The 17140-nt window shown below is 41.3% G+C and overlaps 1 protein-coding gene across 4 annotated transcripts in view; it reads right to left on the reverse strand.

Annotated features, from left to right (window-relative positions):
• Positions 1-6617, reverse strand: part of LOC109411760 (uncharacterized) — an 89186-nt gene extending 82569 nt beyond the window's left edge. For all 4 annotated transcript variants that reach the window (XM_062849054.1, XM_062849052.1, XM_062849053.1 and 1 more), the window contains exon 1: positions 3229-6617. In XM_062849054.1, coding sequence (XP_062705038.1) covers positions 3229-6405 — 3177 coding nt within the window. In that variant the 5' untranslated portion in view covers positions 6406-6617. The remainder of the gene's footprint in view (positions 1-3228) is intronic.
• Between the last annotated feature and the right edge of the window lie 10523 nt (positions 6618-17140).

A 17140-nucleotide genomic window follows, 5' to 3' on the forward strand; every position in this document is an offset into this window, starting at 1 on the left:
AAATCTCTCCGACAACAACCGCAAATGCAAGTTTTATTGAAATGGTATATAATAAGTAATAAAACCAATTCATGTCTACTTGCAAGTCTTTAACTGAAGATGTTTATAGCAGAAGTTATATGATAGTTTTATGGAACGCAAAAGGTTCAAAGTAAATAACTACCACATAAAACTAGTTTAGAACAACTAGCTTTTTGACATGCTCGCAAAAAACCACGATAAAACATGAATAAACCTTCAAGGCATGCTGATTGTTACTTGGGCAAACAGATATCTCGTGAAAGAATGCTGCGGATAGCCAGGAAGAAACTTTGGAAGAAATTCCAGAATTACGCTCAGAAATCTTGAAAGAATTTTTGAAGAGTAGGGGAACTTACGTATTTTCGGTAGTTTTTTTTTTCGTCATGGTTTTTTAAACCTTTTGAACTCAAAGTTGGCATCAAATCCTTTCCAATCAAGCTGAATATGATCAAGCTTCAGGCAATTTGGCCGACAACAATCCCTCATGACGAGGAGAACAAACCTGCCGATGATACCCTAAGTCACCCTTTATAATTTTAAGAAAATTTGTTTTTTTTTAATTATAAACTTTCAAAATTTCATCTGGAAAAAACCTGGAAAACTCAGGGAATTTTATTTTGAGTTATGAGTAGACACCCTGATAGTCTACGGTACTCAGAAAGCCTCAAAGCACTCCAAGAATATACATAATACTTGAATTGGGTGATCTAGGTCATCCAAATTATCCTGGAATTCATTTTCTTAAGATCTACAACATCCACCATCATTTGTGTTCACTCTGTTCGTGAAATTTAGTCACGTTGATGTCCATTAGACCTCGCAATGCTACGAGCAACTCGATATTGTGGTAGTTGGACATTCCGTGAAATACAAATGGCCTCCAAAACACTTTGAAGTTTGGGTCACGATATCTACATACTGTATCATGCTTTAATTGTAAAAAAAAAATCGTGGGATGTAATTTATACTGCTGATGGAGCCTCAGTGCACAACTCTAATGCTTCATGGGGTATTCCAGGCTTTCTAAACTATTTTGGAATTAGGACCTTCAAGGTCTACAGGCTCTACTCTTGTTTCTGTTCACTCTATCGGCCTATTTTTTTCACGATTGTGTCTGTTGTACCTCATAATATTGCGAATATCTCTATGTGTTGCTATTTGGGTGTCCACTGGTATTCAAATGGACCCAATGTATTTTGAATTATGGGTCGCAATATCCGTAAATCTTATGATATATTTATTGTAGCGAATGCTCGTGGAATATGATCTGCGCTACTCTTAAAGCCTCGGAGTGCAATTCTGATAACTTAGCAACATTCACTTGGTGATCTAGGACATTCAAATTATTATGGAATGAAGACCTTCAAGCTCCACAAGCTCTACTGAATCTCTTTACTTTATCGGTGTAGCTCCTCCAAAAAATCCTTCAAGAATTCTTCCAAGACTTTCGCCAAGAATTCCTCGAATAATCTTCCCAGGTATTCCTCCAAAAAATCCTGGAAGAATTCTTCCAGAAATTTTTCAAGAAATTCCTCGAACATTCTTCCAGGAGTTCCTCCAAGTACTCTACCACAAATTCCTACAAGATTCCCTCAAGTAATCAAGAATTCCACCAGGAATTGCTTCAAGAATTTCTCCAGATATCACTCTAAAAATTCTGCCAAGTATTCCTCAAAGAATCCCTCTAGGTATTCTTCCAACAATTTCTCCAGGAATTCCTCATAGACTTCGGCCAAGAAATTCTCCAAACATTCCTCCAGGAATTCCTCCAAGAGTTTCACCACGAATTCCTCAAAGAATATCTCCACTAATTCGCAGGTAATTGTCCAGAAATTCTTTCAAAAATTACTCCAGAGATTCATCCGAGATTACTTTCAGACATTTCTCCAGAAATTCCACCAGAAATTCGTGAAGAAATTTTTCAAGGAATTACAACAGAAATTACTTCAGGAAATCCTCCAGGAATTCCTTAATGAATACCTCCAGGATCCTTCTGGAAACCTTAAGTAATTTCACAAGAAACACTCCTGAGATTATTCTAAGAATTCGTACGAGAATTGTAACGTTGTAATTTCACGGTAGAATGTGTCAATATAGTTCTAAGCAACAAAAACCTAAACTCTGCACACCAAAAATCGATTGAAAGTTTCAGCAAAATTTTGCTGAATTTTGCCGAGCTGAAGGTTGCAGCAAAAAATTTGCTGACATTCAGCAAAATTTGCTTATTTGTTCAGTAAACTCTGCTGATCACCAGTAACGTTTTGCTGAAATTCAGCAAACTTCAGCAAAATTTCGCAGGGCCCTTCAGCTCGGCAAAATTTAGCAAAATATTGCTGAAAGCACTTGGCGTGTCCAAAATTCTAAACTTTGCAATAGATTTGATGATCTAGAGCATTGCATGGACATGGTAGATAACATTACCAAAAGGTTTGATAATTGAACGCTTACAGCGCCACCTAGCGGCAAAATTCGAAAGCTTAAAATTGCTGCATACATTTGGCCAAGTTTTCCCATACAAACTTCAAGCGTTTTGAGCGCCCCCTTAGGCTCAACCGATATGGCTCAAATTTTGAACGTAGCTTCTGGGAGTTCAAAACAACTGGTTTAGAAGGTAAGACTTGGCATTTTTCGAAATTTTTGTTTTTCATATAAGTATGGGCCACCTTACTATGGACGCTAGGCCATCTGGCGATCAACGGCTCAAATGCTATGTTCCAATAATGGCCTTTGAAATTAAATTCGATATGATATAGAGTTGTGAAAAATTAATCCAATCCTCTTTTTTCGCAATGATGATAGTGTTAAAAATATGTTCTTCAGCCCAATGATGTTTTGGCCCATCTCTACGAAAAATTTCTCCCACAATGCCTTATGGGCAGTTGGTCGCACCTACGAAAACAGGACACGCCGATGCCGACGATGATGACGGTTTTTTTTTATGATACGGCGTCATCGTCCCCGTCGTCGTGCGAGTAGTCGAGATTTCTCGAGCGCAGAACGCAAAAGCCGAGAAAATCGGGGTCGTCGCGATTGTGTTGCACGACGGTGTTGGCTATTATTATTATTTACTAGGCTGAACTAGATTTTTGCCTCATTCACCTGGGGCAAGAGCAAGTGGGAGTAGAACGAAGGATCAAAATTGAGTTTCCTAAGATAAGTGGAACGTGTCGGTGGAAAAATCGATGCTGTGTAATTATTATTACTTACTCCACTTTTGAGTTGCTGCAGAGTAACTCTATCCACGATGCCTAGGTCCTCCCAGGAGTGGACGATTCTAGCTTCCAGCATTTTGGGGGAGCTGGGTTTTGATCGGGTGGTCCGTGCGGAAAGTGGAACATTATTGTTTTCAGCATCGGTACTCTCGTCGGTTGGATTGACGTTGACGATTCTGGGAATTTCCATCTCCGTTCCGGATCTTGAACCCATGGCTGAAGGTGGAGCTGGTGGTACCAACTCATCCGTAGATGTTTGAGTTGCAATCGTCTTTCCAAACACATCGTCGATGTCTTCTTCGTGGACATTGACACACTTATCACTTTTGTCGCCGTTGAAATTGTTCAGCTCTAAGCTGTTGTTGTTCTTGTCGCTCGTTGCCAGAGATTCCTTTCGAGGCTCCGCAGCGGAACTCTTTCGTCTTACTCGGTTTGGCGATGTCGAAGGGCTTCTCAGTAGGTTGTGTATCATCTCGACGCCACTGTGCGGAGCTGGACTCAACGCCGCAGGGCTTCTGTAGATGCTTCTCGGTAGAATTAGAGTAGTAGCCGATCGGCTGCGACGCCTCGATCGACCTCGATCACTGACTGTCAAATGTTTGCTGGGTGAATGGGTTGCGGATGGAGTTTTGTCTGGTTCCACAGGTTTTGGAGACAGCTTTTCCCGAACAGGTGATGGCATTGTGCTTAGCCTGTGAATGCCAGTTTTAACCATTTTTGGAATTTTCGATGCCCCGTTTGGTTTCGGTTCAGCAACCGGTGGGGCTTCGTTGTTTGGTTTGTGGTCCTCGGGTATGTCGATGTTGAGCTCCTTGGTGTAATCTTTCGCTTCTTTCTCTGGATCCGAAGCTTCTTTTTCCAGGTTATCCTTTGTATCCGTACTAGTTTTTAGCAGCACTTCGAGTGATAAGTTAGGTTTCTGCAGTTTTGGAGTTGACATGGTAGCTGAGTCAGCTGATTCCGATTTCTGAAGCTTGGATGGACTGGATGGTATATCGTTGATCGCTTCTACAGTTTTGAGAACCACATTGTTGATTTTTTCTTCTATGCCTTGAATAGCTTGCTTGACTTCTTCTATTTTCTCCGCAAGAATTTGATTCGTTTCCGGGGGTTCAGGATGGCTGTGATTGTCTGGAGATTCAGGTTTAGCCTTAGGTTTGGGTTGCATGTCTTCATCTTTTATTGGTTCAGATGAACAATCATTCTGACATGATGTCGGCTGCGATCGTCCGGATTTGGGTCTTGAGGACTTCGGCCGATCTTCCGACTGCAGATTGCTTTCAGCTGTAGCTGGTCGTCCAGATTTTGGTCGGGATGATTTAGGACGTTCTTGAGGGGGTTCAGGTGGCTCTGGGGGCTCAGGAGTAGGGGACGGTGTATCTAGCTGATCGAGGGTAGTTGCTGAAAGGGTAGATGCTTGCATATCGTCTTCATCGAAAGTGACGCTTCTCCGCCTAGAAAATGCAGCTTGCCTGTGCGTTGGGGTATCCTCAGAGCTGACGTAGCTACCGGGCTTTGCAGACATGGGTCTGTTGTTGCTTATGTTACTGATGTATTCGCTACTTATTGGCGGAGAGGATCTCTCTGTTTCAGCGGAGTGTGAGTACTGCTTTCTCATGGAAGAGCTAAAGTTATCAGTTGAGGAAGTTGATGATTTGAGCGCAGATCGCTGCATCGTTGGTGAAAATCGTTCGGAAGAACTAGCCGTAAATGAAGAGCTAGGATTGTTAACATTAGCGTGGGCGCTAGAACTAGATGATTGGGAAACCGTAAGTCCATCTTGATCACTATGTTCAAAAGTATCACTGTCAGGTGTCCTCATTTTCACAACTTCACCTCCAAATCGCACCCTTCTGGGTGTTCTTCGCACATATTCATCCGAGGACTGATTTAGCATTGCACCAGACACATCTTCATTCTTATGACCCGCACTCTCGTCCATTTCACTATCAGTCAACACTCGCATTATTCCATACCGTTTCGTACTGTCTTCATCACTTTCTTCACTAATTGATTGGGAGTTTTCTGCCTCTACTATACGCATGGTAACTGATTCCTTATTGATCTTGATGTCAGTTTCCATTATTACTCTGGAACTGTCGATTTTATCGATATTATCCATACTAACTCGTCGAACCACTGAACTTCCATGTTGAGGTAATCTACTGATCGCGTAAGGGTTGTTGTTGAACCGAGATTCATATGTTTCAGCTCTCGAGACATCGTTAAAACTTCCAGATTTCCACCGTTGTGCTTTTGGAGAGAGTGGTTGCATCGGTTGATGAACTTCTGTGGTAGGAACTTGAGGAACATGAGGTTTCCAAGATTTTCGAATAGGTAGTTCGGATCCGGGAGGTGTCAAATTGATAACATTTTCTCTTCGTGGACTTTTTGGAGGATTCGGTAGTCCATATACGTTGCACAGCAAGTCGAAATCTCTCCGGTAAGCAACGGAAATGCATTCGTAAAACTCTCGCGAGCCTATTGTATTCTTAATTTTGAGGAGGATCTTCAACGCAATCTCCTGATAGGTTATCTGAACCATTTTGCCACCCAAGGCATTGATGACGGCACGTAAGATGAAAGTTCGTTTTGCTGTCAGGATTGCTGGTTGAATGAGCGATGGTAATGCCAGCATCACCCCTACGATGTAACGAGTGCTAAGTGGATCCTTCGGATTCCGATCCATTCCGTAATTCATAATCTCAAGCATGACAGTTTCCGGCATCTTCGTTTGAGCAATGTACACTTTCAAAACATCTAAAGCCCCTTTTCTGACAGCCGGCGATGGATGTCCCAAATTGTCGATGATTGGTGGTAACAGAGGTCCGAAATACACATCGGATTCATCGCGAAGAACAATCAACACATCAATCAGTACTCTAAGCGAATGTTGTCGAACTTGATACTCAGGATCGTGCAATCGCTCCAAGAACTCCCTGAACAATTCATTCATGTTCAACCCCACCGGGAGCTCATTGTTCCGGATGATGTACTCCCAGAGAGGCGTCAATTGTAACACGGACAACACCCGATGATTATCTTCCACGTTTAGAACCCTCCGGTATCGAGCAGGAGAAGAGCTAGCATTGTTCGACGAATTTGAAGAGGAACCTTCACCACCCGTCGACGAGTTTCCATTATTTTTGGCAAAAACTCTCCTGAAGAACATTTTCCGAATTTTTTTTCCTCTAAGACACTGAACTACGCACTCATTCTATTCCCGGGAACTTAATCCGACACGCACTGGCACTACGTAATCCTAACACTAAACACACTGAACACCACGAGGGACAAGAGATGAATACCTCTGGTCGAGAAAATTTCGACATTCGCCAATCAAAACTGTGGTCCCTGACGGGACGAGATGTATGACGATTTGTAACTGAACGTGGGACCGCGATAGTCGAATGGGCATGCGCCAAGTTTGTTGTGATCCGGCCAGTAACCCGTAACAACCGTCGCCGTTGTTGGTCGGCGTCAACCACCACTCGGTATCGGTACTTTCCTTCCACGAGTTTAACCTACATTCGGAACAAAAACGAACCCGCTGAGTAGTGGTGAGTTAGACGATTTGTAGCTTACTATTAAAACGCCATTAACCCGTCAAGTGGGATTGTGTGTCTGCGGGGCAAACCACTGGTGGATTCACCGCAACAATGAATGAATTGGCCGAGGAGTCGAACCGTGCCTGTCCGCCGAGGGTAAGAGGACTTGCCAGGGGTTTCCAACCGGGGATTGGTTATGCTGGTTTGTAAAGTTAGTTATTCTTTTAAAGTTATATTTTCGACACACATGCCAGAAAACTTAAAAAATAACTCTTTTTTATTATTATATTTTTATTATTATATGTTCACTCCAAAAACGAAAATTTGATAGAGCCCCCGGAGGGGTCAAGTGTTAAAAACCAATCGACTCAGCTCGACGAGTTGAGATGATGTCTGTGTTGTGTATGTATGTGTGTGTGTGTGTATGTGTACAAAAAGGTCACCTCACTTTTAGATAGTAAATATGAACCGATTTCAACGATCGATGGTTCATTCGACGCGGTATATTGCCCCATTGTTTCCTATTGAAAATGGTTCTGATCGGTCTAGCCGTTCCGAAGTTATGTCCATTTAGGTGTTCCGGACCGGTATCCCAAGAAGGGGCCAGATATGAAAATGCAACAAACCCATGCATGCGACCCATCAAACCACTGCATTTTAGATTATCTGATGAACGGGAAGTAGGAAAATAGTCTCAGACTATATCTGAACCGGTAGTGTTTCGGAACCGGTTCCGAGTGTCCCGCCGGAAGTGGCCAAATATAAAAGTGAACATAACCCATGCATGCGACACGTCAAATAGCGGCATTTTCGATAATCAGTTGAATGGTGAGCAGGAAAGTAGTTTCAGACTATATTTGAACCGGTAGTGTTCCAGAACCGGTTCCAGGTGTCTCGTCGGAAGTGGCCAATTAAAAAAGTGAACCAAACCCAGGCATGCGACACACAAAATAGCGGCTGTATCGATAATCAGATGAACGATAAGCAGGAAAATAGTTTCAGACCATATCTGAACCGGTTGTGTTCCGGAACCGGTTCCAGGTGTCCCGCTGGAAGAAGCCAATTAAAAAAACCCAAACCTAGGCATGCGACACATCGAATTGCGGCTTTTGCGATAACCTGATGAACGGTAAGCAGGAAAGTAGTTTCAGACTATATTAAAACCGGTAGTGTTTCAGAACCGGTTCCAGGTGCTCCGCCGGAAGTGGCCAACTAAAAAAGTGAACCAAACCCATGCATGCGACACAAAAAAAGAGCGGCTTTTTCGATAATCAAATGAACGGTAAGCAGTAAAATAGTTTCAGCCCATATCTGAACCGGTTGTGTTCCGAAACCGGTTCCAGGTAGACGTGTGCGCCGAATAATCGGCGTGAACTCGGCGTGCATCGGCGTGGGGCTTCTTAAACAATTATGAACAAAGTTAACTACTTTCTAATGAATGGATTACAACAAGTGGACATCTAGCTATGTGTTGCTGCAGAAATTTTCTGGTTTTGATGATGGTAGCCTTTCTGAGAAGGAATACGCCGATCGGTGTGCGGTTTTCACGCCGCCGCCACCGCCGATTGCCACGCCGACACGCCGATGCTTCCTGGATCGGCTTCAAACAACAAAACCATTAACTTTTTCCACCAGTGCATGGGTATAACACCCCTTTACCAATCCCCATTTAAAAAATATGGTATATTTGATTTTAATTGACTAGGGGAACCTCACGCCGATTCACGCCGATATCCCATCGGCGCGGCGTGGCGCGGCGGCGCACACGTCTAGTTCCAGGTGTCCCGCCGGAAGTGACCAACTAAAAAAGTGAATCAAACCTTTACATGTGACACATCAAAGAGCGGCTTTTTCGATAACCAGATGAACGGTAAGTAGTAAGATAGTTTCAGTCCATCAGGTATCAGGTATCAGAAGGCCGGCTCCAGAGGCACGTTGTCCTGCATTTGGGACATTTGTGCCATCACCATACATATAAGCCGGTTCCATCATTTACCTGAGGGAGAATGGGACAAGGGATGGAATGGGATTAAGAAAGGGAAAGGTGATGCAATAGGAAGGGGTACCCTAGAAGAGGGAATGAACGCTTAAGCGCAACGAGAGCTCATAGCCCATACCACAACAGGTTTAATCAGTGCCCTGAAAAGGACACTGTAAAACGCATAAGCTTAAAGAGAGCCTATAGCTCATTGGAGGTGGCTTTTGACGTCATGCGACTTTCAATATGACATTGAAAGGCACGTCATCGAAAGCATCCTCAATATTCAAGAAATCACCCAAGCAAAACCTGCGTTTAAGCGTGTACTTTCTTGAAAACATATATAACTTTATGTAAAAGAGTCACTGTGGACATCCCAAATTGGGAGGCATGTGAGTTCACATGAATAGGCATGTCAGCCAGACGAACATCACATATGTGATAATCGACAATGCGTTTCAACCATTTCAGAAAGAACGAGATAACCAGATAAATCTGAAACTCATCCCATCTTTATACAACGCACGCACCCTTTCGGGATAGAACTATGGAGTTATTTTACGCCACGAAAATACCCCATAGAAAACTACAAGAGTTCAAAACATGTTTGATGTACTCAAATCCCTCTGGAGAAAAATAGGACAAAACCCCATTTTCTCCTGGAGATTTGAATTAAGCAGAGCTTTTTAGGGCCCACTAAGTCGATTATATAGCTATAATTCTCAAGCGGAGGCTAGAGATTCGTAACTATACAAAATAATGGTTTATCCGAAGGTATTTTGAACTTGAACAGATCAGAGTTCGATTCAGAAATACCTCTTGCAGTCCGCAGAGGACGCGATTCTTTCAAAGCAATAGTTATGGTATACTACAATGGAGGGCGTTGTAGGTACAAAACCACAATGAAACTCTCTTGGAGTAGCAATGAAAGCGAGTTATCCACAAAATGTGATCGCAACCAATTAGTTCAGGTTCCCTAGTTCGTTGAGCATGGACGCCTGAATCCGCAAATTTTGCGAAGGATCACTCAAAAATGCAAAGAAGGTCAAATGGAGACTCCTAATCTGACATATGCCAATCAGTCAGCTCATGACAAATTCTGCTCATGCAGAGATCGGTTAAGTGCAATTCTATGTTAAATTATCCATGAACTGCACTATCTAAGTAATCCATCAAACTGAAGCTTGAAGCATCTCAAATTAATGTTTGAGCTACTTCAGATCGTAGCAATACTGCCAAATATCAGCGAAAATATGCTGAATACAAGAGTTTGCTTGAAGGCATCCATAAGGAAAGGTTGAAACATACTGTTAACGTTATTCTAAGATGTAGCATGCTGGAGGCACGACACTTTATTTATAATGGTTACCTATACAGGACGAACCAGCCAATGGCTGAAAATCTCTATAATAAAGAAAAAAAACCTATACAGATATTACCCTACGAAAATGAACTTTTTGAAGTAGAGCCACTTGGGCCACGTACGCTTTTTAGGCTGAAAATTGATCTCAGGTTTCCTAGCCGTAGTCACTACCCAAACTAGACTGGATTACACTCTTCACAATCACAGCACAAAAAGGAAACATCAACGACAAACCAAATCGGTGTAAACTGAAAAACGCCAATTGCGAAAACGCATTAAGCGAAACCGTATAGGTAGTAATGTAAGCTAATTTACAACATTTGAATAATCCCGCCTTTATTTAGCCTCAAATTTAAGACTTAAGAAGGGCAACTGATTATCTCGGAGAAACGCAAGGTCCACTGCACTATTGCTCCAGTTAGTGCAGTAAGGGCGTAATACTGTGGAGGACGCCCTAATTCTCCACAGGCTCCGTTTGTGGTTGGGTTTTTATTAGACCCCTCCATTCATTCCTTGGCACGGTAAGCATAAAGCCGCATAACACCATGAATTAGGGGTTACCTGTTTAGTGGACTCTTACCACTGGATCAGGCGGTCCGTAGTGTTATTCTTAGCCAATTGAGACAACCGCTACTGACACTACACAGCTATCTAGGCTGATCGGGAAAAGAAGTTAACATTGATGGTTAACATCCGAACGAGCCCGAACATAACCAGATGAACGGTAAGCAGTAAAATAGTTTCAGACCATATCTGAATCGGTTGTGTTCCGGAACCGGTTCCAGGTGTCCCGCCGGAAGTGGCCAACTATAAAAGTGTACCAAACCCATGCATGCGTTGCATCAAAGAGCGACTTTTTTGATAACCAGATGAACGGTAAGCAGGAAAAAAGTTTCGGACTATATCTGAACCGGTTGTGTTCCGGAACCGGTTCCAGGTCCGCTGGAAGCGGCCAATTAAAAAAGTGAACCGAACCCAGACATGCGAAACACCAAATAGCGGCTTTAACGATAATCAGATGAACGGTAAGCAGGAAAATAGTTTCAGACCATATCTGAATCGCTAATATAGTAAACTGACGAAGTTGAAGGGGTGAATCCTGCTGAATGCGTCTGATGATGACCGAAACGCTTAACGCTAAACAAGCTGTTTATCACCGATAATCACCAATCAATCCTCTAAATAACATATCTGAACTGGTTGTGTTCCGGAACCGTTTCCAGATGTCTCGCCGGAAGTGGCCAGTTTAAAAAGTGAACCAAACCTCTGCATGCGAAATATCAAATCATCAAAAATGTTCGATAACCAGATAAACGGGCAGCAAGAAAATAGTCTTTGACCCAAGCTCTGTTCACACCCAAGATTACCGGTAGTGTTGCAGAATCAGGATTAGATACATCGCTGAAATTACAACAAAACAAAATCGATGCAAGCGATACATATGCGTAAACGAACAAAATCTTCACTGTAAAATATTTTTGCTGGTAATCAGCAAACTTTGCTGAGTTTTGGCGTGCTGATTGCATTCAGCAATACAAATTACTGAGTATCAGCAATTATTTTTCAACTTGCCTGAACCATCCAGCAATTTTGACAGTTGATCAGCAAAGTTGTGCTGAAATGCAGCAAAAGTGTTGCTGAAATTCAGCAATTTCTTTTGCTGATTTTTGGCGTGCTGGAAGCATTTCAAAAATTTTGGTGTGTTGATAAAAATTTAAGCGATCTTGTCAAATCCTAACATTTTCTTGAGGCGTAATTTTACAGTAGGAAATTTTGGGTCGGAATTCAACATTTTGAGGAAGGGCACAAATGAATAAACCAATAAGTTTTTAAATTTTAAGGTGAAGAGTCCTCCAGAAAATTTCTTACCAAACCCGATGAGGTAAGCGGTTTTGCTTAATTGTTTGCGTATTTTTTTCATCAAATACATTTATTATTTATCAACTCGAACGAGCACTGTGACAAAAGAAGAAAATGATATTTGTTTCGTTCTAGAGTATTTTCAGGATTCAGGAACACTTCGGCTTATGGCGACGGAAACATCTTAGAGTACATATTCGACAAGAAAGGCGCTATCACCACTAGGTGGATTAATCTGCGTTTTTTCTTGGTAGAACGCCCCAACTTGTACAATGTCTGCTCCACAGCGTAAAGTTCTAGGGGTGCTTCCACAGTTAAGAATTAACATATTTAAATCTAGTAACAGGTTGATAACATAATAACCTTTTGCGGTTTTTCCGCCAACGCTAATACATGTTGACAGCACCCTCTCAGATAACAATGAAACTTTCTGGGTGTGAAGACCTTGACTAGATAGCCACTTTACATACTTAGTTTCTTCAAAATTAATCTAGAAATGTGTTAGGAAAAAAATAGACTACTCCTACAAAAAAGGATAATTATCACAAAATAAGTCAAATTTCAAGAAAAAAAATACTGCAAAAAAACAAATTGAGCCCTACACTGAAAGAAATCGTTTTAAGAAATTCATAGTTGATTTACAAAAAAAACGCCTATCGATTTCGTGGACGTTTTGTCTCAAGATTGGTAACTATGTTCCCTATCCACCGTCCATAAACCACAATATGGGCACTTTTAACACTTTTTTAATACTTTATTACACGTGTATGTAAAGTAATGGCTCTCAGATTACAATGATACTTTTTTTCAGTGTAGGGATCAATTTAGATGTTTTAATACCTTTTTCTTAATACTTGACTAATTTAATAATAATCACTCATACACACTTCTTTTGAAGGAGTTTTATTTTTTTATTAAACACATTAATAAAAGGCCCTAAACAAGTTTAGCCCTTTTTATAAGCCAGTCAATTTTGAAGAAACTATGTTTTCAAACTGGAATATCTAGTCAAGGTCTACACACCCAGAAAGTTTCATTGTAATCTGAGCGAGTGCTGCCAGTTCCGAATAAGATTTGGGGCGTCATTTGTCTCAAATAAAAAACTGAAGGTAGCAATCTTAACGAATGTGCGACGAATAAAAAAAAGTTGAAATAGTCCAAAACATTGGAACAGTCTTCTGCACCATCACCATTTTAACATAAAAAGCCGCGACAGCCGGCAGCCGTCTCTATGAACTCCAACCACGCTTTTTTGTGTAAATCTCCTGAGCAGCTTGAGCTGCACGTTTTTTATTCCGTGTCGGGTATTTCCATCACTGCGACCAGCTGCACGTTACCAGTCACTCCAACGTAGAAATTATGTCATTCACTGCGAGATGACTGTCATCTAGTTTGGCCCGGATTAAGGTAAATTGGTTAAATAGTGTTGCAAGACGCAACAAATACAAATATAGCTCGTCGTAAGAATATAAATGCGAGACATAGAACAAAAATCAAGCAGTCAGAGCTTCGTGTTTCATCGTGTGTCTCAAGAAAAGGAGACGATTGCTGCTGTTGGACGTTATTAATCAGATACTGCCTTGAACGAGAGTTAGCCTGAGTTGTTTTGGCGTGATTCGATTCGGTTTAAATGGATGGAGTTTCTAGTATGGTCTATCAATTATTTGTCTATTCAATCAATAGTTTGAAATGCGATAGGAAAATCTTCAAAACTCATTAATATCAGGAAGAAAAGAATTAAATCAATACCTTCCATGTTTAATGGGTCTGTGATTGAGTTTTGATGTTTCATTGTTTATGGTTGACAAATGTTGAATCGATGTGGGGAATACAATCAAATTAAATAAATGTAAGCTTCAGTTAGGGGCCATATAGCCGAGGCGGTAAACGCACGGGTATTCAGCATGACCATGCTGAGGGTGACGGGTTCGATTCCCGGTCGGTCCAGGATCTTTTCGTAAAGGAAATTTCCTTGACTTCCTTGGGCATAGAGTATCTTCGTGCCTGCCACACGATATACACATGCAAAATGGTCATTGGCAGAGGAAGCTCTCAGTTAAAAACTGTGGAAGTGCTCATTGAACACTAAGCTAAGAAGCGGGCTTTGTCCCAGTGAGGACGTTACGCCAAGAAGAGAGGGAAAAGCTTCGGTTTTGGAGAAATTTCTTGAAGGCAACTCGATTACACTCTAAAAACGGAATTTGGCCTGTTGAGGCCATCAGCAAACTGTCGGGGTGTTTGCATTTCACCGCACTGCAGTGTACTGGTAGCCGATCAAGCTATATGATGAGGCATCGAAATGAACACTTTGTACTATTCAAAACACAACAAACTAGATAGCTTACACCTTTTCCGTCATGTGCTCTTCTAGCTATTCAGGTAGTGAATAAAGAAATTTATTATCTGCTTTGTCAAATCCAATTACAATACCTTTTGTATATTGCATACAATACTTCATACAATATGTGCTACCAGAACATTCTTTATAGACACAATAGGGAAAATGGGGTATAAATAGGGCACCTTCAACTGTATCAAATTAGTCTGAAATATATTGTAAAGTGTTGTACACCCTCTCGTGTCTTTAATTCCCATCCTGGATAGTATCCGCGGGAACATGGCCTCTGGAACAATCGATATTGGTTCTGTATTTCAGGTGTCAGGTATTTCAAGTGTAACTATAACAGGAATTCGTGATGAAATCCCCAAACAAGCTCCCAGTGGAAATTTGGTATCATTTATATTTGGTATATTTGGAAATGTAACAGAAAACATTAGCGACGCAGCTTACCAATAATCAAGTTCCAACTAAACACCGCACTTTCCGGGCGGGCCAGGATCTTTTCGTAAGGGAGAATCCAAAAATCGCGTTGCATGTTTTGACCTTCTCCTGCCTCTTTGTAGCATATTTTTCCATACCTAAACCATGGCTCGTTACACTATCGTAGAGTCCGCCTTACCCACTATCTCTTCCAACCCCAACTGAGATTGATCCTGACAGGAATCTTATTTGGAAGAATCCAGTCGCAAGGAAAAATTCGGAATAAATCCTAGTACGAATATCAGAAGGAAACAAGGGAGAAATTCGAGAAAGAATTCCGGGAGAAATTCTTGAAAGCATTCAAGAAAAAATCCCTGGAGTAATCCCGGGAGGGATATCTGAAAGAATCCAAGAAATCGCAGGAGCAATTCATGAAAGAATCCTGGAGGAATTCCTGGAAGAATCCCGTAAGGAACTTCAGGAGGAACCCCAGGAGGAATCCTAAGAAATCTAGGAAAGAATCCCGAGAGAACTTATCCATGAATAATTCCCGAAAGGATTCCTGGAGACATCCTTGAAGGATTGCCGTTGAAGATATCGGGAGAAATTTCTAAAGAAATACCTGAAAGAACCCGAAGAAAAATTTCCATTGTAATCACTAGTTGAATTTCGGGAGGAATACCTGAAAGAATGTCGAAAGGGATCCCGGATGCAATCCGAAAAGAATTTTCAAAAGAATCCCTGAATGAAATTCGGAAGGAATCTAGGGCCTGTCCATAAACTACGTAGACTCTTAGGGGGGGACGAGAAGTCTGGCCAAAGTCTACGCTCCATACAAATTTCGAAAATTTTGTATGGACAAAAGTCTACGCTTGGGGAGGGGAAAGGGGGGTCTGAGATGGCAAAAAAAGGCTACGTAGTTTATGGACAGCGCCCTATAGGAAAACCGGGAAAAACACTGCTCGACAAAATTTTACAAAATTTGGTGTTATGGGATGAGAAAAAAAGAACAGGGGTTTGGGACCCTAGAAGTGTCATAATGAAAGAATTTTTGAAAAATATTGGACCGGGCCGTCACAGTTTAAAACCGAAGTTTGTATGGAGCACTTGGGGTGTTCAATTGATATGTGCATTAGAACGTGCCGTGCATATTTTTAGGCGTTTTCTGTATTTGGGTTAGTTTCGTTATTCTCTAACGCCTGAATATACGCACAGCGCGTTTTAATGCACATATCAATTGAACACCCCAAGTTCTTCATACAAACTTCGGTTTTGAACTGTGTAGGCCCGGTCCAATATTTTTCAAAAAATCTTTCACTATGACACTTCTAGGGTCCCAAACAAAATTTAGTGTTGAATGGTGAAATCAATGACGAAATCTCGGAATCAATGAAGGAATTCCGAACGGAAACCCTGAAAAAAGTCAAGGAGAAATTTGTGAAGGAATTTCGGTAAGATTTCAAACAGAACAGAACAAATGAATCTCAGATGCAATCTTGACAATAATCCGTGAAAAAAATCCGAAATGAATTCCAAGTGAAATCCCTAAAGAAATCCTGGAAGGATGGAATTCCAGGAGAAAACGGAATAAAAAAAATACTGAAAGTATCCTTGACAGAATCCTACGAGAGTTCCAGAAGGAAATCCCGAGAGGAATCCATGAATACAAATTTTAGGAATTCCTGAATTTTTAGAAAGATATGCTCAAGGAATCTCCGGAGAAATTTCCGAAGAATTCATAAATAAATCTTGGGATAAAATTCCGGGAGAAATCAATAAAGGAATCCCAAAGGAACTCCCACAACAGTCCTTAAAATGAATCCCAGGAGGAATCTAGGAATCGATGAAAAATTTCCTGAAGTAATCTCGTAGGTAATCTCTGAAGGAAGCTCTGGAGAAATCACTGAAAGAATATCGGGAGAAAACGCAGAAAGAATCCTGGAAGAATCCCTGGTGCAATCTTGCGAATAATCCGTGAAAAACAAATATTCCTACACCCACAGGAAACTTGGAAGGAATTCCTAAAGGAATTTCAGAAAGAACAGGAAGAAATCTTCACATAATTGTGGAGAAATCCCTGAAGGAGTCCGAGGATAAATCCCTATTGAAAACCAGGAAAGGATCAAAAACGAAATTCTGAAAAGAAGCTAGGCAGGGGGAAATCGAAATTCGGGAAAAAATCTAAAAGAAATCCATAAAATAATCTAAATCCTGGAAGGAATCTTTGAGAGAATTCAGGAAGGAATCCCTGGAGAAATGCTTGGCGGAATCCCTAGGGATTTTTTTGAAAATATCCCGGGAGAAATCCCGAAAAGAATCACCGAAGAAATCTCCAAAAAATCCAGGAGTAATCCCCGAAAAAAATCCTGAATGTAAGGTTATATCCTTCATTCAACC

Source organism: Aedes albopictus, chromosome 2 (assembly GCF_035046485.1).
Source record: "Aedes albopictus strain Foshan chromosome 2, AalbF5, whole genome shotgun sequence".
In the NCBI taxonomy this organism is placed as follows: domain Eukaryota; kingdom Metazoa; phylum Arthropoda; class Insecta; order Diptera; family Culicidae; genus Aedes; species Aedes albopictus.